The 24,092-nt window shown below is 50.8% G+C and overlaps 1 protein-coding gene across 8 annotated transcripts in view; it reads left to right on the forward strand.

Annotated features, from left to right (window-relative positions):
* The window catches only part of NF2 (neurofibromin 2), a 101,859-nt gene extending 79,150 nt beyond the window's left edge, over positions 1-22,709 (forward strand). For 4 of the 8 annotated variants that reach the window (XM_033233164.1, XM_033233162.1, XM_033233163.1 and 1 more), the window contains 3 exons: positions 1,328-1,455; positions 4,603-4,765; positions 18,873-22,709. In XM_033233164.1, the coding sequence (XP_033089055.1) occupies positions 1,328-1,455; positions 4,603-4,765; positions 18,873-18,923 (342 nt within the window). In that variant the 3' untranslated portion in view covers positions 18,924-22,709. Of the gene's footprint in view, positions 1-1,327; positions 1,456-4,602; positions 4,766-6,490; positions 6,551-18,872 lie in introns of all 8 variants that reach the window. The other 4 variants (XM_033233165.1, XM_033233166.1, XM_033233161.1 and 1 more) reach the window with 3 other exon arrangements.
* The last annotated feature ends 1,383 nt before the right edge of the window (positions 22,710-24,092 follow it).

Below are 24,092 nucleotides of genomic sequence, written 5' to 3' on the forward strand. Positions count from 1 at the left end.
ACTTTGGGAGGCCGAGACGGGCGGATCACGAGGTCAGGAGATCGAGACCATCCTGGCTAACATGGTGAAACCCCGTCTCTACTAAAAAATACAAAAAGCCGGCCGGGCGCGGTGGCTCAAGCCTGTAATCCCAGCACTTTGGGAGGCCGAGACGGGCGGATCACGAGGTCAGGAGATCGAGACCATCCTGGCGAACACTGTGAAACCCCGTCTCTACTAAAAAAATACAAAAAACTAGCCGGGCGAGGTGGCGGGCGTCTGTAGTCCCAGCTACTCGGGAGGCTGAGGCAGGAGAATGGCGTGAACCCGGAAGGCGGAGCTTGCAGTGAGCTGAGATCCGGCCACTGCACTCCAGCCCGGGCGACAGAGCGAGACTCCGTCTCAAAAAAAAAAAAAAAAAAGGGCTTTGGTGAGAAATCATGTTGTTTGAGAAGGGCCTTGAAAGAGCGATGGAGCATAGGGAGGAGAAATGGGATAGGCACGGGTACAGAGATGGGAAGGCAGTAGTCCAGGGGATAATAAACAATATTGTCTATGACTTAGTAGGGCACATAGTAGGAGAAGCCAGGGAGCTAGATTGGGGCCCTCTTTAGATGACCCTTTGTTCTGGGATGAAAGTCAGAAACAAAAAACAAACAAACAAAAAACTACACCACCCCTGCTTCAAGACCTACTCCGGTTCCATTGTCCAATCCCAATCCCCTTGGTGGGAAGGTGGAGCCCTTTGTGGTGGTGCCCATCTCCCGCCCCACCTCTCCACACTGTATGGCAGACTCCTGGCACCCTTGCTGGGCAGTGCCCCACCCATTGCCATACCTCCCACCTGGCAAACCTTCTCGTGGCACTGTCTTGGATCCCAGCAAAAGCAGCATCTCTTCTAGCCTCTGTTCGCTCCCTGGCTACAGTGTTTACCTTTTTTAACAGTGATGATCTGTGAACACATCTATTTCCTGAACAAAACTTTCAGCTGCTCAAAGCCAAGGATGCTGTCTTGTTTTCTGCATCTCCAGCCCCTCTCACAGGGCCCAGGAGTTTCCTAAATGAAAAAGCGAGTGGGAGTTTGTGTTTGATTCAGCTGAGCGTGAAGAACGGTTAGAGATTTGAGGGGTGAGGGATGATTTTCCTGGATTTGTAGTCTTTGGTATTGTTCACCTGGCAGTAGCAAATGTGGAGGGACTGAAGTGGAGGGGCTCATAGTGGCATTGGGAGGTAGGACTCGAGTTGTGCCTATCGCCGCTGTGGCTGCTGGAGGATCGGTTGTCAACACAGTAGTGCCCCTCTGTTCTTGTATGACCCAAGCTCCTAATCCGAAATTTCTCATTAATAGCCCATGAACCCAATTCCAGCACCGTTGCCTCCTGACATACCAAGCTTCAACCTCATTGGTGACAGCCTGTCTTTCGACTTCAAGGATACTGACATGAAGCGACTTTCCATGGAGATAGAGAAAGAAAAGTATGTAGCCCCCTGTGCCCTGCTTTGGGCAGCCATGAACCAGAGTGAGTGATTGGGGCCTTGGGAAGCTGGGGCAGAGGTGAGGGGTTGCTGAAACAGCCTGTCATTAGCTCCTACAAAGGTTTGCTCTGCTCTTACCCGCTGGAGGAAGAATTTCCTTTTTGGAAATTAAGGGACAACAGATCAGCATTCATTCTGAATGAATAAAAATAAAAATTTTTATCCAGGATAAAAATAACACTTGACTAGTGACCTGGAGTTTATGATGGCTCTAAACCTCACCTAAAGTGTAGGACTGGGTTGTTAGCATCTCTGAGTCAGTTCAACTGCTGTTATGCTACTGGACTGTAGTCGCCTCCTAGTTGAGTTTTCCAGTGACTGGGATCTGTGGTGGTTCCCATGTCTAGAACAAAGAAAGATTAGAGAAGAGACTCAGGCTCGAGGCTAAGGAAAGCTGACAGCTGGTGGGGCCACTTTGCTGCAGTGGATGGCGCTGGGCAGGGCCCCAGCATGGCCTGATCATGGCAGCTTTTGCTGAGCTATCCTCCGTCTTCCCTTTATCGTGGGTAGAAGTGGATCAGAGATGGAAAGGAAAGGATTCCCACTGCAGAGGAAGTCTAAGTGAGGGCCCCTAGTTCCCAGAGCTAGTGGTAAGTTGGTTAACTGCCACTGCTTGCCAGAGGACAACCACAGCAGCTACCATGCATTGAGTGCCTGTGTGTCAGGGTTTTTGGCTTTTGTCTCAGTTAATTCCTACTAACTAACAAACATCAAACTGACATCAAAGGTAGGTTTTCATGTTCCCATTTTATAAGAGAGAATTCAGATTTAGAGAGTTTAGTGAGCTCCCACAGCATCACACAGCTGATGCAGAGGAGTCCCTGGGTTGAAACCCCACACCCATCTGACTCTGCAACCCATGTGCTTTTACCAAGGGTAGTATCCTCCGGAAAACCCTTTGGGGAAAGTGTCTCCATGGAGTCCTGTATGGGCAACCACAATCCAGGCTGTTTTTCTTTGGGCTTTCACACTGAGGGTATAGCTAAGTAGCCAGTGAACCAGAGCCTCTAGCTGTCATATCTGCTGTCCATGTTCCTTCCACTATTACCCAGACATATGTGGTTGGGATCGGGGATCAGGGTGAAGCTATTTTGCTATTTTATAGTTTGTATTTTGTTACTATCTTAGTTTGTTTTGGCTACTGTAACAAAATACCAGAGGCTAGGTAGCTTATAAACAACAGAAATTTGTTTCTTGGCCAGGCACAGTGGCTCATGCCTATAATTCCAGCACTTTGGGAGTCCAAGGCGGGCAGATCGCTTGAGCCAGGAGTTCAAGACCAGCCTGGGCAACATGGCGAAACCCCATTTCTACTAAAAATACAAAAATTAGCTGGGTGTGGTGGCGCATGCCTGTGGTCCCAGCTACTCGGGAGGCTGAGGCAGTAGGATTACTTGAGCCTGGAATGCAGAGGTTGCAGTGAGCCCAGATCATACCACTGCACTCCAGCCCAGGCAACAGAGAGACACCCTGTCTCAAAAAAAAAAAAAAAAGAAAGAGAAAAATTGATTTCTTATAGTTTGGGAGGCTGGAAAGGCCAAGATCAAGGCGCGGGCAGAGGTGGAGTCTGGTGAGGGCATTCTTCCTGGTTCATAGTCAGCCCTTGTCGCTGTGTGCCCACCCAGTGGAAGGGATGAAGGGTCTCTCTGGAGTTTCTTTTATAAGGGCACTAATCCCATTCATGAGGCTCCACCCTCATGACTTCCCAAAGGCCCCATCTCCTGACGCTGTTTTTTTGTTGTTTTTTTTTTTGAGACGGAGTCTCGCTCTGTTGCCCAAGCTGGAGTGCAGTGGTGCGATCTCAGCTCACTGTAACCTCTGCCTCCTGGGTTCAAGCGATTGTCCTGTCTCAGCCTCCTGAGTAGCTGGGATTACCAGCGCATGCTACCACACCCAGCTAACTTTTGTATTTTTAGTAGAGATAGGGTTTCACCATGTTGGTCAGGCTGGTCTCAAACTTCTGACCTCATGGTCCGCCCACCTTGGCCTCCCAAAGTGCTGGGATTGCAGGCATGAGCCACTACGCCCAGCTGGCAATTAGGTTTCGACATATGAATTTTGAAGACACGAGCATTCAGACCATAGCACTTCTTACCCTTGCACATATTGGCAGAGTCTCTATACTAACCATAGCAATCCCTATGGAATGTTTTTGGTATTTGTATTGCATGGTTTTTCTGGCCATGCCTTGTAGTTGGACGCTTTGTGGGTGGTTTCCAGACTTTCACCATCATAGATGCTGTCACTCAGTGTGTCTGTTCTCAGGTGAGGGTAGGGATCTTTTCTTCCTTGCGTTGGGTGAGCTTCTGAGTGAGCTTCTGTCATCTTTAGATGAAGTCTCAGAACAAGTGGGACTGTGGATGTGGCCTATCAAAAGAGAGCACGTGAAGCTGGGCGCTGTGGCTTATGCCTGTAATCTCAGCACTTTGAGGCCAGGGGTTCAAAGCCAGCCTGGGGAGCATAGCAAGATCCTATCAAAAAAAAAGAGTTTACTTGAATTACTGCTCCAAGAAGGGTTGAGACAAGGAGATTGTTCTGGGTTCCTAGGAAGCTTGTTTCATGTATTTTTTTTTTTTTTTTGGTGCAGAACGAAAAGCTGTCTGTGACAGCTGGTATTTGTAGAGCCCCCTATGAGAATTTACCAAGGACTTTTCTACTCTTTCTTTTTCTTTCCTTTTCTTTTTCTTTTTCTTCTTCTTCTTTTTTTTTTTCTTTTTTTTAATAGAGGCAGGATCTCGCTATGTTTCCCAAGCTGGTCTCCAACTCCTGGACTCAAGCAATCCTCCTGCCTCAGCCACCCAAAGTACTGGGATTACAGGTGGAGCCACCGTGCCTGGCCTCCACTTTTTTTTTAATTTAATACTGACCACGGCCCTGTGATCATTATCCCAATTTTAATGATGAGGAAACATTCATAGCACTTAAGTGACCAGCCCAAGCTCCACGGCCTGTGAGTGGCCAAGTAAAGATGTGAACCCCAGGCCTCAAACCCTAGATCCTGTGCCAAGCAGCTTGTGGGCCACAGAGCACCTGAGCCGTGTCTCACTGTCGCCCAAGCCCTGATGCATGATACCCTCTTGCCGGCAGAGTGGAATACATGGAAAAGAGCAAGCATCTGCAGGAGCAGCTCAATGAACTCAAGACAGAAATCGAGGCCTTGAAACTGAAAGAGAGGGAGACGGCTCTGGATATTCTGCACAATGAGAACTCCGACAGGGGTGGCAGCAGCAAGCACAATACCATTAAAAAGGTACCCAGGGTCTCTTTTCTTGTATTTTGCTGATCAGGACCATCATTAATGAAATATGAGGTTGGCATCTGGTTTTCTCAGTAGCCAAGTCACTAGACTGTTAGCATCTTTTGTATGTACTTAGTTGAGGAAATTTTTAAACTTATACCAGAAAGGGAATGTAATCTGCCAGTGACTGTGAACCCATTGGCTGGATGGCAGTTGAGCTTGTGTTAAAAGCTCTTACGTAATGAACCCCTGTTACACAGTGGGTTTTGATTCATCATTTAGCAGTAAAGCATAACGCTGTTTTAAGCCAAGGGGTGTTATGCCCAGGGAGCTGCCTTACTTTATGAGAAAGCGGAATGAAATGGAGGCTATTGAGAATGGACTTTCCCTCTAGTCTTGTTGTGTCTTTAAGTGGCAAGGACTATAAAACCAAACTGAATTTTTAACTTTTTTCATACTTAAAAGGAAGTGTCTAGGAGAGAACCTCTTTGTTTTGAAAGAGAAGACTTTATTATGTTGCAAATGGTTTCATATCTTTCTCTATTGGTATTTTGAGCTTTCAGCATTGTTGAGTTTCAGAAGCTAAATTTCATACTAATAATCAGCCCAAGAGTATACCTCTTTCATTTGGGCCAAGCAGAAGGGTCCTCTCTTGCCAAATAATGCTCTGCTCTTAACTGATAGCCCAGGATCAGGTTAACACCTATAAAATAGGTGTTATTAAGATAAAACTGTCAGGCCGGGCGCGGTGGCTCAAGCCTGTAATCCCAGCACTTTGGGAGGCCGAGGCGGGCGGATCACGAGGTCAGGAGATTGAGACCATCCTGGCTAACACGGTGAAACCCCGTCTCTACTAAAAATACAAAAAAAAAACTAGCCGGGCGAGGTGGCGGGCGCCTGTAGTCCCAGCTACTCGGGAGGCTGAGGCAGGAGAATGGCGTGAACCCGGGAGGCGGAGGTTGCAGTGAGCTGAGATCCGGCCACTGCACCCCAGCCTGGGCGACAGAGTGAGACTCCCTCTCAAAAAAAAAAAAAAAAAAAAAAAAAAGATAAAACTGTCCATTGAGTTTAGGTGATACTGATGCAGTTAATTTTTTACTCTTACCTCAGTCTTTAAATGGGCTTCCAGTTTTACACACTGTCTCTGTTTTTAGTGGTTAAGCTGTATCTGAAAACTGCAGGGGATCTGTTTCTACCTGCCATCGTTACTGGGTACAGCAGGCAGCCCTGATTTCTACCTCTTGACTCCAGTCAGAACTGGCACTGGGTAGAGAATTCCTTTTAATAGTGCAACCTAGAAGGAAAGGCATTTCCACATTCCACATTCTTCTTTTCTCTGGCTTCTGTAATTTACCAGGCTTCCCTTCCAAAACAAAATTATTAAATAGTAAAGAGAAGTTCAAGGGAGGCCTCAGCCATTAAGGAAAGAGGTAAAACAATGACTGAGCCAGTCAGCCCTTAAATGAACTGCCTTAGACACCCCACCTCACCCCAGTCTTGTCATCTGGGTCCCCGGAACAGTCTCACCATTTCCACTGCGGCTGCAATGAGCAGGTCCTTCAGCCACAGAAACCTGCAGTGTGAAAGCTGGAGAGACCCCGTTCCAAGCCATTAAAACAAACAAGATCACTCGTCACGATTTCAGGCCTATCCAAGCATTTTGCAGATGGCACTTATGGCATTGTTGATATCACAGGGTATGTTTTTGTTTTTCTTCATTTTATTTTGCTGGTTTAGCCTCAAGCCCAAGGCAGAAGACCTATCTGCATTTGAGCCCTCAAAGTAGGTTGTTCCCAGGTACTCTCTCTGTGGTGATGGCACTGCCCTCTGTGATACTAACCCGTGCATGAGCTTGCCTGTCTGTGTCCTCAGGCCACACTGAGCCCTTACAAGGGCAGGTGGTGCCTGGGTACTGGCCGCAGCATGCTTTGAGTCTAAAAGCAGGCACCCGCCCTGTGGAGCCAGACCAGCCTCCAGGGCCCCAGAAGACTGCCTCGTTCCGAAGAGCATGTCATGGGGCTGTAGGACCGGCCGTTCTTCCCATCTCGTGTCATTGTTGGGCTGGGGAAGGTTATGGCTTCTTGTCCAGTCAGGTGTGTCTAAAAGTCCTTTGTCTTGGTGGCATACTCCTAGCATGGAAATGGGGTCAATCTGGGCACTTTTGAGACTGGTGTCTGTAACTCGAGATCAAGACCTTTTACGCGGTGACAGCCTCTCAAGACCCATGGTCACTCCTGGCAGCTTCTGGTCGTGGGGCGAAGGGGTTGCCTGTGCTGGCTCATTTTCCTTTAGAGCTTTCCCTTTCTGTACACAGCCCTTTTCCTTTCAAATAAAGCAAACCCAGAGCACAGGGTCTGATGTGTGAGTCCACGGGGAGTGGACTGTCTGTTCGTCCGTGCTCAGCCGCCTCTGCTTCAGCTTCCACTCCACAGGCTGAGCAGAGATGTGGTCAGAGTGAACTCACATTGGAACAGTACAGTCATGGCACCCTGGAGAGGAGCGGTCACTGGTTGCTGAGTGAATTAACTGAATGTTTGCTGCTTTTCTCCTGCAACAGTTCGTTATTCTTCCAGCATGCCTAGGCAGTAGAGAGAATGTATTTTGCCCAATAATAAAATGACATCCTGCCTCTACTTCTCACCTAATCCCCAGTAGTACCCATGCCAACAAGCCCCACACCACCCGACAGCAGTGTAGGATGTGTCCTTTGGAGTCTTCCCCGCAGTTTCTGCTCATAGAGTAGAATAAGCTAATTGGAACCTTCCTACCAAAAAGAGGTCTGGCATAAGATAGATCCTACTTGTGGTCGTTATCCCATCAAGAGAGGTCAGCTGTTAAAGTCCCTGATAGATCTTATTAAAAGGTACACTTGAGCCGTCAGTGGTTCTAAGAATCCATGACATGAACCCTGTTTTGTATGTGACACTTTCATTTAGCGGGCTCTGGTTTCTTCAGCTTTCATACCTATGTTGGCATTGATACCCTGATACAGAACAGTCCGTGCTCTGAGCAGGGCAGTTATGGCCAGCGTTGTCATGGGCAGGCCAGCGCACAGCACCCAGAGCAGCCTGGTGGACCCACCTCTTGGTTTACTGAACTTTTTGTAACCACGAGGGCAAGCAGAAAACCCCGCTGCATTTCACCCAGTGCTGCCAGGTGTTCCCTCCATGGGAACGTGCTGCTCAGCCCGAATGTCATTTCCTCTTTCTTCCTTCTATAATGATGCAGAGTGCTGAAATTCTTCAGGGTCCTGATTTTGACTGTCATTTCACACTGAGCTTTTACTGCAGACAAAAGAAGTTTCATTTTTAGTTAAATTTGCACTGCTCCTAGGACATACATGGATGCATTTATTTATTCATTCATTTTAATGTCTTGATGTGAACTTGTTTTTAAAGCAGGCTGCCAGGCAGTTAATCAAACACTCGGGTTAATCAAGGGTTAATAAAAGCATGGACTTGATGTTTAATATGACAAGAGTTCTCTCAGCATCACTAGATTAAATAGTGCTGCACTACTAAATTTTGCTGCACATGAAGTTCAGTGCACGTTCCATTTTCTAGACTTTGGCAGTCCCTGTGGTCAGTGACCGGGACTGATGAGCAGCCACATGCCTGCACTAGGGTGGCTCTGGGGTGGTGCATGCTGCAGTCTGGCTGGCACAAGCCTAGCTGAAGAGAAGTGCTGCTTTAGGCTTGGATGTGGGGATACCTAGATGTCAAGGGCAGAACTCCATCTAGAATGCCTGGGGATGAGATACAAAAGCTGGTAGTGAATGGAACAGTTTCCAGTGTCCAAAAGCTCACTAATCTGGGATCATACCAGCCTGCACTGATGTTAATTTTCTTTTGTTTTGAGACACGATGTCCCTCTGTCACCCAGGCTGGTACGTTCTTGGCTCACTGCAACCTCCACCTCCCAGGCTCAAGTGATCCTCCTGCCTCAGCCTCCCAAGTAGCTGAGACTACTAATTTTTGTATTTTTTGTAGAGATGGGGTTTCACCATGTTGCCCAGGCCGGTCTTGAACTCCTGAGCTCAACCGATCTGCCCAACTCTGCTTCCCAGAGTGCTGGGATTATAAAAGTGAGCCACCGTGCCTGGCCTCTTTTGTTTTTAATAAGGTTTTTTGTTTTGTTTTGTTGAGACAGGATCTCACTCTGTCACCCACATTGGTGACAGCCTCAACCTCCTGGGCTCAAGCGATCCTCCCACCTCGGCCTCCCAAGTAACTGGGACTACAGGCATTTGCCACTACGCTTGACTGATTTTTTAATTTTTATTTTTGTAAAGATGGGTTTGCCATGTTGTCCAGGCTGGCCTTGAACTCCTAAACTCAAGTGGATCTTCCCACCACAGCCTCCCAAAATGCTGGGATTACACACATGAGCCATCTTGCCCGGCCATTGTATTTGTCCTAGCCTTCGGTACTCTTCTGCCTCACTGAGAGGTCTCAGAGTCTGCTGTGTGATTTCAGCAGTGCCCATGGGGGCTGTGTAACATTGAAGCTAATTCAAGGAGTTTGCCCTTAGGTTATGAGGGGTTACCACATTCCCTCAGGAATGCTGAGCGGCCATCCAGTCGGATTAACCCGAGGTTCCTACTTCTCTGCCACTTCCTTTTTCTATAATTCTTTTTTTTTTTTTTTTTTTTTGAGACGGAGTCTCGCTCTGTCGCCCGGACTGGAGTACAGTGGCTGGATCTCAGCTCACTGCAAGCTCTACCTCCCGGGTTCACGCCATTCTCCTGCCTCAGCCTCCCGAGTAGCTGGGACTACAGGCGCCCGCCACCTCGCCCGGCTAGTTTTTTTGTATTTTTTAGTAGAGACGGGGTTTCATCGTGTTAGCCAGGATGATCTCGATCTCCTGACCTCGTGATCCGCCCGTCTCGGCCTCCCAAAGTGCTGGGATTACAGGCTTGAGCCACCGCGCCCGGCCTTTTTTCTATAATTCTTATGCTCGCTCTTTTTTTTTTTTAATTATACTTTAAGTTCTAGGGTACATGTGCACAACGTGCAGGTTTGTTACATATGTATAAATGCAGCCATAAAAAAGGATGAATTCTTACTCTCTCAAGGCACAATGTCCTCACCTTCAAAAGGTGAATAAAAATAGTCTTTGCCCCCAGGACTGTTGTGAGGGATAAATGAGACAATGTGCATGAAACACTCAGTGCACAGTCAGAGCTCAGTTAGGGGTTAAAACTCTGAAAAGGGAAAATCTGCTTGTGATCCTGCAGCAAAGGGCGAAGGACAGCATGTGGGCCACACTGCCAAATCTAGGTACACAGCTTGTGCTGGGCATATTCATTCATTGTATTAATTGCTACGTGGCTGGAAGTAAAAACTTTTAAAAAGCCATAATTGGCCGGGCACAGTGGCTCACACCTATAATCCCAGCACTTTGGGAGGCCGAGGCAGGTGAATCACCTGAGGTCGGGAGTTCGAGACCAGCCTGACCAACATGGAGAAACCCCATCTCTACCTAAAATACAAAATTTGCTGGGTGTGGTGGCGCATGCCTGTAAACCCAGCTACTTGGGAGGCGGAGGCAGGAGAATCGCTTGAACCTGGGAGATGGAGGTTGCGGTGAGCCAAGATCATGCCATTGCACTCCAGCCTGGGCAACAAGAGCAAGACTCTGTCTCAAAAATAAATAAATAAATAAATAGCCATAATTAACTTCACTAGTTCCTTGTAATATTTGACTTGCGTTTGCAAGGATATATTTTTCTCCTCTTGCTAATCTTAACTTCCTATATTTCCTTTTTTCCCAATTGATGATCAGTACAACTAGTTTGGCATTTGCATCTGAGTCAGAGCAGTGCTAGCGATCAAAAGTCACCCTGGGGAACCTGGAATTGTTTCATTCTCAGCGGGAGCGACACATGTCCTGGCATCTGAGCCTTCCAAGTGAGGGGAATGAGTCTGGCAGTCAGGCTGGGGTTGGGCGACACAGGGTACCTTGAGCCTGACTTTTGTGCCTTCAGAGCCACAGTGCTGATGATGGGAGTGGTGGCTTGGTGTGGTGTAACTGTACCACCACACCTTGAAGGTAAAATGCAGTCTTGGAATATATACATTCAGGGTCTTTCTTTCATCCCTTCTCAAAACAGGGGTTTCAGTCTCCCGATCCTGAGCTGGTCTGAGCGCCAGCAAACAAAGTCATCACTTTTGTGCCTGTGGTCTCCCAGGGAGCACAGGATTTCCAAGGAAATTGATGGATGAGAAATCATGGGGGTGGTGGAGCTTAGAAAGCTTATTTCATTAGTAAATGGTTTGAACCGTCAAGGTCCAGCTGTGGTTTCCACTGATGGAGGAACAGGAAGAAGAGGAGCCTTGACATTTATCTCAAGCGCCAGCAGCTTCTCTTGGATCAGGAAGACATAAAAGTCCAATGTCATCTTCAATTTGTGCGGGCTCCCCTTGGAGTTGCAGAGCCGGTGAAGTGAAGTACAACAGTTAAAAAAACACCCAGGGAAGTGATAAATCACAGAGAGAGATTGCATATGCGGGAAAGGCGTCTCCCACAATTAAAACAAGTGGCTAGAGCCTCCCTGGCGACCTCTGGTCTGTACTGCCAGCCCTGAAGATGGCTGCTAAATTACTTAAGTTTAATAGGTAGTTAATATAGCCAACCCTCCTTATGACCCCAGTGGGCCAAATGGCTCTACTTGCTCTAGGAACTGGGCGTTGTATGGGTAGAGCATCTTTGGCCTTGACATAAAAGATAGCATACTGGCTCGCCAGCCCCGAACCTTCCCTTTCTTGTTGCTGGAGCAAGGCAGGGGTGAGAGGGGGAAGGAAAGAAAAAAGAGTGGGGAGTCGGGTGGGTAGCAAGCATTAACAGGGAGCAGTAGCAGCACCAGATGTGGGCGTAGCACACTGGGAAGAAATTGCAGTGGCCATCCGAATTCTTCCTCTCCACTTCCCGGCTCTGTGGAAGCCCAGGGAAGGCTTTAGGAACTGTGGGCTGTTCTTAGTGCTCCTCCCGGCTGGGACATCTTGAGCTCATCTCTGAAGGCCACTCCTACCACTCTCACACACTGAGTTCCTGGTTTCTCGTAACTGTTGAGAGCTTAGTTTTCTTGCTTGTTTCTGCTAGGGTAGCTCTAGAGAGAAGAACGTATCAGCCTCTTTTCCAAAAGTCTACAAGCCAATCCTCTTTTTGGTTAAGAGACTTTACCTGGTCAAGCAGTTATTCTTTGGGAGGTGTTGAAGAGCCTACAAACCTGCCTTGCCTGCCTAGGTATTTTACGACCATTTGGAAGTGCCTGAGGATATTACCAGGCCTTACTTGATGCAGTAAAACATCCCGTTTGGCCCCTGGGCACTGAAGATATGTTTCAGTGCAGCTCTCCTCCGGCACCGGATTTGTTGCTGCAACAGTGGGAGGGAAGAGCCGGATGCAAACTCATTCTTCGAGCCTGAGGTTCTGTTCTCATGATCCTTGCAGTTCTGTTCTCATGATCCTTGTCGTGATTTCTCTTTTGATGTTGGCAATTTAAAAATGACATCAGTCTATCTGGACCTTTTTCCTAAGGCTCTTGCTCAGATCACTCAGTGGATAGCCGCCACCTGCCCAGTAAGGTGAATCAGGCCCATTAGGCCATTTGTCAGGGGGAAGGAATGGAGGAGCAGTGGAGGGCCCCGCCAGCGCCACAGGGCAGCCTGCAAAGCAGGCAGGCAGGTTTCCAGGCAGCTTCTGCTGCTTTGGGTCCCTCAGGGATTAATACACAAAAAGGGCCCCTTGGGTATTCAGTGGCAGATTTCTCTTGAGAGCAGATAAAGTCGCTAATACCACATTGGATTTGTTCATTGGGGTGGACTTGGCCTTTCATTCCACCTCTGTGTAGGATAAGTGTATGGATAGTGCTCCCACTGTGCACATCACCAGATGGCATTTGGGTGCAAACTGTCCCTAGCAAGACTGCAGAAAAGCTTGATCTGGGACGTGGTGGCTCACGCCTGTAATCCCAGCACTTTGGGAGGCCGAGGTGGGTGGATCACAAGGTCAAGAGATAAAGACCATCCTGGCCAACATGGTGAAACCCCGTTTCTACTAAAAATACAAAAATTAGCTGGGCATGGTGGCACGCGCCTGTAGTCCCAGCTACTCAGGAGGCTGAGACAGGAGAATTGCTTGAACCCGGGAGGCAGAGGTTGCAGTGAGCCGATATCGTGCCACTGCAGTCCAGCCTGGCAATAGAGTGAGACTCCATCTCAAAAAAAAGAAAATCTTGATCTGGCCACTTAGTACAGCCATCCCCCTTCACTGGCCCTTCCTCTTGGCTCATTTGGAAGGGGGAAGGTTTCCCACACCCCAAACCAATGGTTCTTTTGGAATTTGCTGCTACTGGATTCAGCCTTTACCTTTCTGCTCCGACTCTGCTTTCTCCCTGTGGATCCGCGTGCCAGAGGATCTGCGCGTCCTTTTGTGTCTACACCCTCCCCCGTTCCTTCATTTTCAATATGTAGTAGTGGAGAGGAAGTATAACATGATTTTAGGGCTCACATTTCAATTGCACTGCATTTTTATGGGACAAGCAGAGACCCAGCACCTGGAGTTACTAGGTTAGTATCTAAAATGGGTTCAGCGCTGTGAGTCTTATTGTTTAAAATGAATGAGATGGTCCCCTCCTGCCTTCTTTTCTCCTCCCTTGGGATGAGTGGATTGAGGCAAGGCCCCCAGAGATGAGCTGAAGGAATCCTGGTGCTCTGATTAGTTTTGTTCCCCAGCTTAATTGTACAGCTTCCTTTCTCTCACCACTGATAGCCAAAGTGGCTCTGTGTCTCCCCCCACCTTCCCTTGCTTTAGGAACAAGATGATCACAATGAAGCCTTGTGAATCAATTTTCTCTGTGTGCTGATGAAAGTGTAATTCATTCTTAATCAAGCAGGCTTGCTGCTGCAGGCTCCGTGCCGGAATACATTTAGTTACCCTCCCATCACTTTGGGAAACGATCCCCCAAAAGGACTTTTAGAGGAGAGCTGGAAGGAGAGTTGGCTGTGCGCCTCATACTGTGGTTTTCCAGCAGGGGGCACTCTCAGGAACGATGCTGGCGGAGGCTTTGTAGCTGGAAGCCTTCGGCTGCTGGCAGGGCAGCAGGGGAATGTTTGTCCCAGGTGCCTTCCAGGCTTGCTTTCTCCAGACCCTGGGGCCATTTCTCAGGAGTACCTTAATGGGCCACCCCAAATCCTCAGGTAGCAGTGAGGAGGAAGAGTTGAAGATGCAGATTGCATGCCTGGGTTAGAGAGTGCCGGCCGGGTACCAGGTTCTTTTAGCCAGCCTCCTCTGTCTTTTTAAGTAGACAGATGTGTCTCCTGAATCTGAACTTGTTTAGAGCGGGTGAATGTGCCTGTTTTTGTCACACCACACACAATCTGGGGAGCGTAAGGAGGCCCAGCTCTGCCAGAGTAGAACTCTCCTAAGTTCTCCCCTGCCCTCTCACAGCCTGCTGGCTGTCACAAACAGCTGGCAGTTTTATGGACAAGTGGGTAGGGGGAAAGGGACTCTGCCAGGGCTGAAGGGCTGAGTCTCGATGTTGGGCAGGAAGGAAAAGCCAGGTACCAACAAGTGGATCAGAGGGGGGATGTGAAGATGAACAGTCAGATAGCAATAAAGCCTCAGAGATCCGCCCCAGAGAAAGAAAAGGAAGTTCGTCTCCTCAGAATGGAATTGGATTAGTGACAGACTTGAGCAGCCGGTTCAGTCTAGAGAGAACTTAATTCCTCCTGTGTTATTCACATGGCTGATTCTAATCAGATGTGAAGAGACAGCTGGAGGAGAGCAGCGGGTCAGCCCATGCCTGGTGCGGAGGCTTCATGTTCTTGTAGGCATCTTCAGGGAACTGGCAGGAGTGCTTTGGGTTGGAGATTCTGAGCAGGGCCCTTGGGTTTATAATCTGCCCAGGGAGCAGGGCCCTGCTGCAGGACTCTCCCATGGTTGGACCTCATCTAGATTCAGTGAGAGTTCTGAAGGACAGTGCATGGCAGATGTCACTGGTCACATTCACCAGAGCTTGGCCCACTTGTCTTCAGAAGGATTCAAAGGCAGTTGACCAGACTTGGCAGGTCCCAGACTGGTGCAGCCACTGTCTTGGAGACCCTGGTTGTACACCCTGAGGTGCTTCTGCTTCGTTACTTGCTGAAATTTGGAGACCTCTTCTCTCTGAATAACCTTCAAGATACTCATTGTGCTTGCGAGGAATTCCCCGCCCTCCTGGGGGGACTCCACTCCCCAGGCAGGCAAGGATGGGCGAGGGGAGGGCTGTTGCTGGACTACCAAAGGGAGCATGGGCATTTTTGTTTGGAATTCAGGGTGGGGATGGGACTCATCAGAGTGGCTTCAGTGCTCAACTCACAGTGCAACATAGGGCAAGGTGAAGGCCTTTGTGGGAGGCCTCTTCTGGCTCTAGCAAGCAGGTGTTGCTGGGCAGTGTAGAGGGACCCAGGGCGGTTGCTGAGCAGGAAGATGTACCTAACACTGGTGGGCCCGCACACCTTAGGGTATGAGAGCATCACAGGGGAACCAGGAAACTTGTTAGCTGGTTTTCATGTCTTTAAAAAGAAGACTCGGAGGCAGAGTTTATTTTATGAAGGGCTAGCTTTTTGCCATTTCTTCTGAGCTTTTGCCTTTTCCTTTATGAATACTTCCTGCCTGTGGGTGTACTGTAAATGTGACAGCCAATGAGCTTTCTAGAAGCAGCAGATAGTGAAAGATCCACAGGTGAGGAGCCTGCCCACTGGAGGGGCGAGACAGTGCCCAGGGAGGGCGTGCAGGTGGCAGAGCTGTTTGCGTGCCCCGCAGGGAGGCTTCCCAAGCTCTCTGTAGAAAAACTCCTGCCCTTGGCCGGGCGCGGTGGCTCAAGCCTGTAATCCCAGCACTTTGGGAGGCCGAGACGGGTGGATCACGAGGTCAGGAGATCGAGACCATCCTGGCTAACACGGCGAAACCCCGTCTCTACTAAAAAATGCAAAAAACTAGCCGGGCGAGGTGGCAGGCGCCTGTAGTCCCAGCTACTCGGGAGGCTGAGGCAGGAGAATGGCGTAAACCCGGGAGGCGGAGCTTGTAGTGAGCTGAGATCTGGCCATTGCACTCCAGCCTGGCGACAGAGCGAGACTCCGTCTCAAAAAAAAAAAAAAAAAAAAAAAAAAAAAAAAAAAAGAAAAACTCCTGCCCAAGGGCAAATGGCTCCCCTGAGCTTCTACTGCGGGAAAGAAACCCAAGGCTCTCCTCGTCCCACTGCCTGCCTTCCTTACCTGCTTGGAGGAGGGCATCCTGGTGTCTGAGATAAAGGATACTGCCGAGGTGGAAGCAGAGCCATGGGGGTGGCTGGGAGGGCCACTCCAGCAGGAGGGAGGAGCACTGTGCAGTAAATTCTGACTCCGGTGTTCTTGTGGGGACTGAAACCCATAGTAACTGCACAGTGAAGGTAAAGGGTGGGGTGGCAGCAGCCAGGTCTGTCTGAGGAGCAAGCAGCAGTGGCCAAAGGCTCCCAGGGCCCTCGGGCAGCAGCCCTTGCTGACCAGTGTAGCCAGGTCATGGCTGCCTCCAGCTGGTGGGTCTGCCTTTCCCTCTGACCGCCTCAGTGCCTTCTGGAAGACTGTGGCTCTGTGTCCTGCCCAGTGGCTGTGGTGCCTTCCTACTTCTGTGTGGGCAGACTGATTTCCCTCTCTACCTTTACTTGTGGCTGAGGCGAAGCTCCTGCTCTTGCAAGATAAGAGGTGGGGCTGAGGTGCTGCAGTGCAGCTGGGGTGGGGCTCAGGAAGCAGCCCGCCCACCCAAGAGCACGCTGCATCCTAATAAGCACATGCTTGAGTCACTGGAATCTGGTGCTGCTGGCACTGCCAGAACCCTCCCCTGGCACCTCGAGGGGACAGCCAGCATGCTCCTCGGGTGGAGGATCCAGAAATTCTTGGAGCCAACATTGCACAAATGGGCAGGAGCCTCTCAAGTCCCCCACAACCTGGGCTCCCTGCCCGGGGAAGTGGCCAGGCTTCATGGGGCATCCCTTGGTCAGCCTGGTAGGCGTGGAGGCCAGTGCCATACATGACCTTGCTGTTGCCTGCACCCCTTCTTAACGAGCATCCTGCTCCCCGCTGGAAGGAGAGGAGCCAGGGCTGGGGAGGGGAGAAGCGTGATGCTGCTATTAGCAATAACAGCTGTCGAATTCCCACCATGCACCAGGCGCAGTGCTGAGCGCATCACACATGGTTCCCAATTCCTCTGCCTGTCACCCCACGAGGAAGGGGCTGCCATCATGCCCGCTTCACAGTGAGGAACTGAGGCCAGAGGGGAGCAAATGACCTGCCCAGGGCCACACAGCTGGTCAGTGGCCCAGCTGGGCCTTGCACCAGGCAGCTGGCTGTGCCTGTGTCTGACTCAAAGTGGCTGTTCTTTTCCGAAACCTGAGCGGAGACACTGGGCTCACATGCTTTCATTTAAACCCTCTCCCATTTTTGCCCCAGTAGTTATCTGGCAGCTAAAGCTCTTCCTCCTTTCTTCCCCAGTGACCATTCTGATTCCCATTATCACAGGGCACATAACTCCTGGCCCTTCTCCTCCTGATTACATTTAGGGAGAAGCCCATCCTGACGCAGCTCCCTTCTAGAGGGGGTTCCATTTAGGCAAAAAAGGGCTCTCCATTCCCATCAGAACCAGGCTTTCCAAAGGACTCTGAAATTGGTTCCGCTGAAGAAAGCAGCTGAGCTGCCTCCCCACATTCCGCTTGTTAGTCGGGAACTACAAGGCCAAAAGATTTGGCAGGATTTAAAGAGTCGCTCTCAAGCTGTCTCATTCTGAGCACACTAATGCTGTCTGTCTTCTGATGGTGAAGTGGTCGGTTTGGAATCTCCCTCCCTTGCCCTTTATGGAGCCGCCGATAGTACCGAGGACTCTTCACATGCAGACTCGAGGGGTCGAGAGAATGGGCCAGACCATCTTGCCTGCCCCATGGCAACCTCCAGAGAAAGGAGGCTCAGAGAGGTCAAGGGTGTCCGCAGTGAGCTGGTGATGGCAGAGAGTGAGCTCTCAGACCTTCTCAGCCCCATGTGGAGCTCTTGCCCCTCCTGCGCACCTCAGTTTAGTTTTCATCATAGCCCATGTCCTGGTCACTTAACAAACATTGTTTGAACTCCTGATCGGCACACAGCACTAAGCCAGATATTTGGGGGATATGAAGATGAATGGTACGGACTCCCTGCCCTCCACCCCCGCACTCCTGTGGGAAGTCCCGGAGCTGAAAATGGAACACAGTCACATCCAAGGCATTGATTTCAGGAGTCAGCAGAGAGCGGGGAATAGGGAGAGTGCTGGCTCCAGATGCTTCTGTCCAGGGACATGCTGGGAAGTGGCCCAGAGTCAGGGGCTTAGGAGGTTGCAAACTTCACCATGCCAAGAGCTCAGTCCCTGATCCACCCCATCCCCTTCCACATCTCCCTGACTGTCCTTTACATTTGCTGGGCAGAGTGCCGCCCATGTGCACCATCCCTCCCTGCCTACGACCAGCCACACTGAGAAAGACGTTGCCTCCAGTTCATGGAGAGAAACCCCTTCTCAGCTGCCAGGTCATGCGTAAGTTTGCTTCGGGACCACCTGGGAAAGCAGGAGTAGAAGGGGTAAACTCTTCCTCATCTGCCACAGGCCTGCCTTGCCCGAGGCCACGTCACCTTACCGCAGCCATGTTGCCAGGGCATGAGGACTAAGATGCTCACCCTGCCAAGCCCCAAGGGGATGAGCAGCGTCAGCTGGTGCCGCCGCAGACAGCACACCACAAAGGTGGCTCAGGGACCTTGGTAGATGGGAATGTGAGAATCTACTAAAATAGCCAGGGATCTCCAGTCCTCTGTCAAGAGGCAACGCCGACGGCTTTTTCCTGATGGTGTGCCTCTGCCCACCAGCCTTCCCTTTGCATGTCCTTATTTGTCACCTCCTAATTTGAATTATTGGGCAAATCTGGCCGCTTATTTGGGACTGACCACCAACTTCTTGAGCATCTATTTGAACAGGCTTCCCTTTCGCTCCCAACCACCTTTGAGGTGAGTCCAAGTGGCAGGACAGGACCCTGTGTGACAGAGCAGAGGTCTCGTGCCCTCTCAACTTCTTCTCTGCTTTCTTACAGCTCACCTTGCAGAGCGCCAAGTCCCGAGTGGCCTTCTTTGAAGAGCTCTAGCAGTGACCCAGCCACCCCAGGACCTGCCACTTCTCCTGCTCCTGGGACCGCGGGATGGACCAGATACCAAGAGAGCCATCCATAGGGAGCTGGCTGGGGGTTTCCGTGGGAGCTCCAGAACTTTTCCCAGCTGAGTGAAGAGCCCAGCCCCTCTTATGTGCAATTGCCTTGAACTACGACCCTGTAGAGATTTCTCTCATGGGATTCTAGTTCTCTGACCTGAGTCTTTGTTTTAAGAAGTATTTGTCTTCCTTTGTCTAATGTGGGATTCCTGACTCCCTTCGTCCCAGGCACCCTGGTGTGTGTGTGTCTTGCACTCCAGAGCTGACCTCCACTGCCCAGCCTGGGAAGTCATTGTAGGGAGTGAGATACTGAAGCCCTGAGAGGCCAGTGCCAGCATCCCCACCCTGCCCAGGGTTCCGGAACATTCATTCCGCCACGGGTGAGGAACTGTCATGCAGCGAAGCAGCCCAGCCTAGCGGATCCCGAGCCCAGCACGCCTGCCGGCTTCTCATCTTTAGGGAGCCCGCCCAGAGCTCGTGATGAGCAAGGGCTGGGTCCCCGCCAGGCACCCCGAGGCGGCGCTCTGGCTGGCAGCTGGTGGGGAATAGGCAGGGCAGCTGTGGCTGGGGAGAGACTTTAGGCAGAAGCTGTGATGCAGGCTGACTGCCAGCCGAGGGGCTGGGTAGTGCTGTGCGGGAGCTGATGGTACAGGGCACTCTCTGTCGCCCTCCGGCCACACTAGACCAGGGCTGAGAGACAGGCAGGAGCCACTCATGTCTTCCCCATTGCCCAAAGCCCATAGACGCCCCTGCCTGCGTGGGGCTGGGGCACTACTTGGTCGTACTGTAGTCAGCACCTGTAACCCGGCTATGACCAGGGACCCATAGGCCCTGTGGCTCCACAGGTGCTGCTTCTCACTGACCCAGACTCTGAGCTCCACCGGCCCAGTCTGCACGGCCCATCTGCTTCACTTTCCCTCCTGGCCACGTGCCAGTGGCCACAGGCCACTTCCCAACCCACTGTTGTACCCAGGCCTCACTTTGTTGTTGCCCTTATCCCCCTTCGGACCCTGAATTTTCTATTCCCTGGGTGCCAGCAAGGGCCATTTGTGCCCCTCCCAGCACAGGCCCGATACAGGTGTCCACCCACAGGTGGCACTCACCTAGGCTGTCACAGGACCCACATCCATGCCAGGCAGCAGAGGGCCACAGAACCACCCCCACGGCTCACTCCCTGGGCTGGGGCCACCTTCTTGCCCTTTCTTTCTTTTTTTCTGAGATGGAGTTCTCGCTCTATCACCCAGGTTGGAGTGTGGTGGCTCCATCTCGGCTCACTGCAACCTCCACCTCCTGAGTTCAAGCAATTCTCCTGCCTCAGCCTCCCAAGTAGCTGGGACTACAGGCATGCACCACCACACTTGGCTAATGTTTTGTATTGTTAGTAGAGATGGGGTTTTGCCATGTTAGCTAGGCTGGTCTCAAAACTCAAACCTGGGCTTACAGGCGTGAGCCACCACACCCAGCCCCTTCTTGCCCTTTTATTTCTCCATGACTGATGTTGCTGTGTCCACCCAGGGCCCTTGAGATCCTTCCAGTTTGGCTGTTATGCAAAGCAGGTGATTTGTCTTGATCAGATAAAAGACGCTTAGTAACTGGAGGCTATGGGGGCCTCGAGATTTTTGGAGAGCAGAGGTGGTCTCTGGCAATTCCGTCTGGTTTTGAGAAACTGAGCGGCTCACAGAGATCCTGTCTTCTTCCCACTATCAGGCTGACCTAACGGGGTCGGGCTGCTCAGCACCTGCTTGGGCCACCTTGCTCCAAGGAAACCAGCCCTGGCTGCCTCACAGCCACGTAGGCTCTGCAGGGTGGGACTGCAGACCTAGAGCGCAAGTGTGGATGCTGTGGCCCTGTGGCTTCTCCTAGTCTGGCCCAGCTAGGAGCAGAAGCTTCAGGCGTTTGTAAAGTGAAGTCTGGCTCTGTCTCCTCAGTTTTTAGGGGTTTTTTTTCCGTTTGTGTTTTTTTTTGAGATGGAGTCTCTCTCTGTCGCTCAGGCTGGAGTGCAGTGGCGCACTCTCAGCTCACTGCAACCTCCGTCTCCCAGGTACAAGAGATTCTCCTGCCTCAGCCGCACGAGTAGCTGGGATTACAGGCGTATGCCACCATGCCTGTCTAATTTTTGTATTTTTAGTAGAGATGGGGTTTCGCCATGTTAGCCAGACTGATCTGGAATTCCTGACCTCAGGTGATCTGCCCGCCCCGGCTTCCCAAAGTGCTGAGATTATAGGCGTGAGCCACCATGTCCGGCCTCTTCTCAGTCTTGAAGCCCATCCCTGGATTTCCACCGGGAGTTACTTTCCTCCTGACCTGTAAATTTGTTCTTTAACAATGGCTGCAGGTGGGAGCATATGGTGATTTATAAAAACACTGTTGGGCTTTGTTTCCTTCTTTAACTGCTGTGTGTACTTCTGAAGTCTGGGAAGTGCCAAGCCATGCGGCCTCAAGGGAGCTGGCTGGTGTTTGGGCTGTGGCAGAAGCACCTGGGGCTCCAGGGAGCAGGCTGGGGACTGTAGGACCTTGCTCAGCCAGGAACACTTCCCCCTCCTTGAGGCAGGAATCTGAGGTGCCTCCCCACAGATGGAGAAGGTGGAGAGGAGGATGGGCCTCAGGAGCGTCCCAAGCCCCAGCAGCAGGAGAAAGAATGAAAGAGGTGCCTTGTTTTCAGAGACTGGTTCCTGTGGCTGGGATGACTGCATCCTTTTTTTTTTTTTTTGAGACAGAGTTTTTGCTCTTGTTGCCCTGGCTGGAGTGCAATGGCATGATCTCGGCTCACCGCAACCTCCACCTCCCGGGTTCAAGTGATTCTCCTGCCTCAGCCTCCCGAGTAGCTGGGATTACAGGTACACACCTCCACGTCTGGCTAATTTTGTATTTGCCGTAGAGACGGGATTTCTCCATGTTGGTCAGGCTGGTCTCAAACTCCCAACCTCAGGTGATCCGCCCGCCTTGGCCTCCCAAAGTGCTAGGATTACAGGCGTGAGCCACCGCACTCGGCCAGACTGCGTCCTTTTTAAGCGAACATTTTAGGGCCTGGGAGCTTGTCAAGTAAGGAAGTCTGAAGCCCATAGAGCAGCGTCCTGGCCACGGTGGTTTCATTATGAGCCCTTCTGCCGGCTCTCAGGCAGAAGCCCCACGGCACTGGGATCATTCATGAGGTCACTGCCCAGCTCATGATGTCCATGAGGCTGCCCTGTTGGCTGGTAGCCGTGTACAGCTGTGCAGCACAGACGGCTTCGTTCATCCTGATCGAGGCCCCACCTCAGCCACAGCAGTCCCCCCGACCTGTGTTGTCCACCTGTTATTCATGTACCTGCCAGGCCCTGCTAGACAGCACCCCGTGGCATTACATAACACTTCATGAGTGGCTGTGTCTTGTAATTTTAGGGACAGGTTTCTCTCTTTCCCTCTCTTTTTTTTTCAAGAGCCCAGAGACTGACAACCAGCTGCAGTGTCTGAGTGTTCCTCACTGACAGGGTGGGGCCTCGCCGCTCCTGGAGGGAGCAGCCTTGGCAGGGAGACAGCCTGGTCCAGTGACCCTGGGCCCAAGCCAGCCCCTCCAGGGCTTTCAGGGAAGCGCCATCCATTTTCAAAGATGTCAGACGTCACTTCTTCCTGTAGGGCCCGAGTCCTGCCTCCCGTCAGGGCCAGACCATGGATGGCTATTTTCTATTCTGGGGAACTATTGTAATTTAAATGATTGTTTTAATAAAAATTCTAAGCTGGAAAATACTTGTCTTGGGCTTCCTCAGTTTGCCTGTTGCTCAGGCCATTGAGGCGTCAAGAATGCGGCTAGATGGTGGGGCCGTCTTGTGGTTTTGTGGAGAAATGAGCCCTCTGCTGTCCCTGACTGCTCGGGCCTTCACCTCTGGCCCCTTGTCTTTGGTGGCAAAAGAATCACCTCCTTCCGCAACACCCCTAATGACACCTTCGCTGGAGAACTCCCTCCCTCTTCCTGGGGGCACTTGGGGTGGCGGCAAGGGCCCTGCATGACGTCCCAGCACCTCCATTTCCTCTCTGTGGTCCCTGCCCATCTGTGATTTCAGACCAGAAAACTAGGGAGCTGGACTGGGTGATCCTTGCAGACATTTCTGCTTTCAGCATTCCGGGCTCTGGGGGTGCATGTGAGCCCCTGGGGCCCAGGCGCTGTCTGCAGAGTAAATGAGGCGCAGCCACTGTCAGGCCTATGTGACATTTGCACTTGAAGTTGGAAAGCACCACTGCAGAGCTTATATTTTTGGTTTTGCTTCTGTTTTCTTAAGCAACAAAAGTCCTTTATTAAGACCAAAACTTCTATAGGATAACTGTGCCGAAGCACTGCAGCCCCAGTCGGAGATTCAGACAGCACAGTGTGGCTGCCAGGACTTCTAAGGGACCCACTCGACACACTTGTCACAAGTATGTCAGGACATACTTCAGGTTTCCATTGCACAAGCCAGTGAGGAAAACAGCCTATCGGAATACACAAGATCTTCCCAAAATGTTGCAGTTATGCATAACTGCTTTTTTTTTTAGAAGGATGTTTGAAGTGGACAAACTAAAGAATATGAAAAGTTTTTTTTTTTTTTTTTTTTTTTTTTTGAGACAGAGTCTCACTGCGTCACCCAGGCTGGAGTGTAGTGGCCTGATCTCAGGTCACTACAACCTCTGCCTCCCTAGTTCAAGTGATTCTCCTGCCTCAGCCTCCCAAGTAGCTGGGATTACAGGCACCTGCCACCACGCCCAGCTAATTTTTTTGTATTTTTAGTAGAGACGGAGTTTTACCATGTTGGCCAGGCTGGTCTCGAACTCCTGACCTCAAGCAATCTGGCCGCCTCGGTCTCCCAAAGTGCTGGGATTACAGGTGTGAGCCACCATGCCCGGCAAGAATATGAAAAGTTTTAACAATTTGTTGTTAGCTTTGAATATATAGAAATGGTCAACCTGGGCCACATAGAGAGACCCCATGTCTACAAAAAAGTTAAAAATTAGCCAGATGTGGTAGCGGCACCTGTAGGCCCAGCTTTTTGGGAGGCTGAAGTAGGAGGATCACTTGAACCTGGGAGCGTGAGGCTGTAGTGAGCCAAGATCATGCCACTGCACTCCAGCCTGGGTAATGTAGCGAGACTGTCTC

Source organism: Trachypithecus francoisi, unplaced genomic scaffold, assembly GCF_009764315.1.
Source record: "Trachypithecus francoisi isolate TF-2019V2 unplaced genomic scaffold, Tfra_2.0 Lachesis_group14, whole genome shotgun sequence".
Taxonomy (NCBI): Eukaryota; Metazoa; Chordata; class Mammalia; order Primates; family Cercopithecidae; genus Trachypithecus; species Trachypithecus francoisi.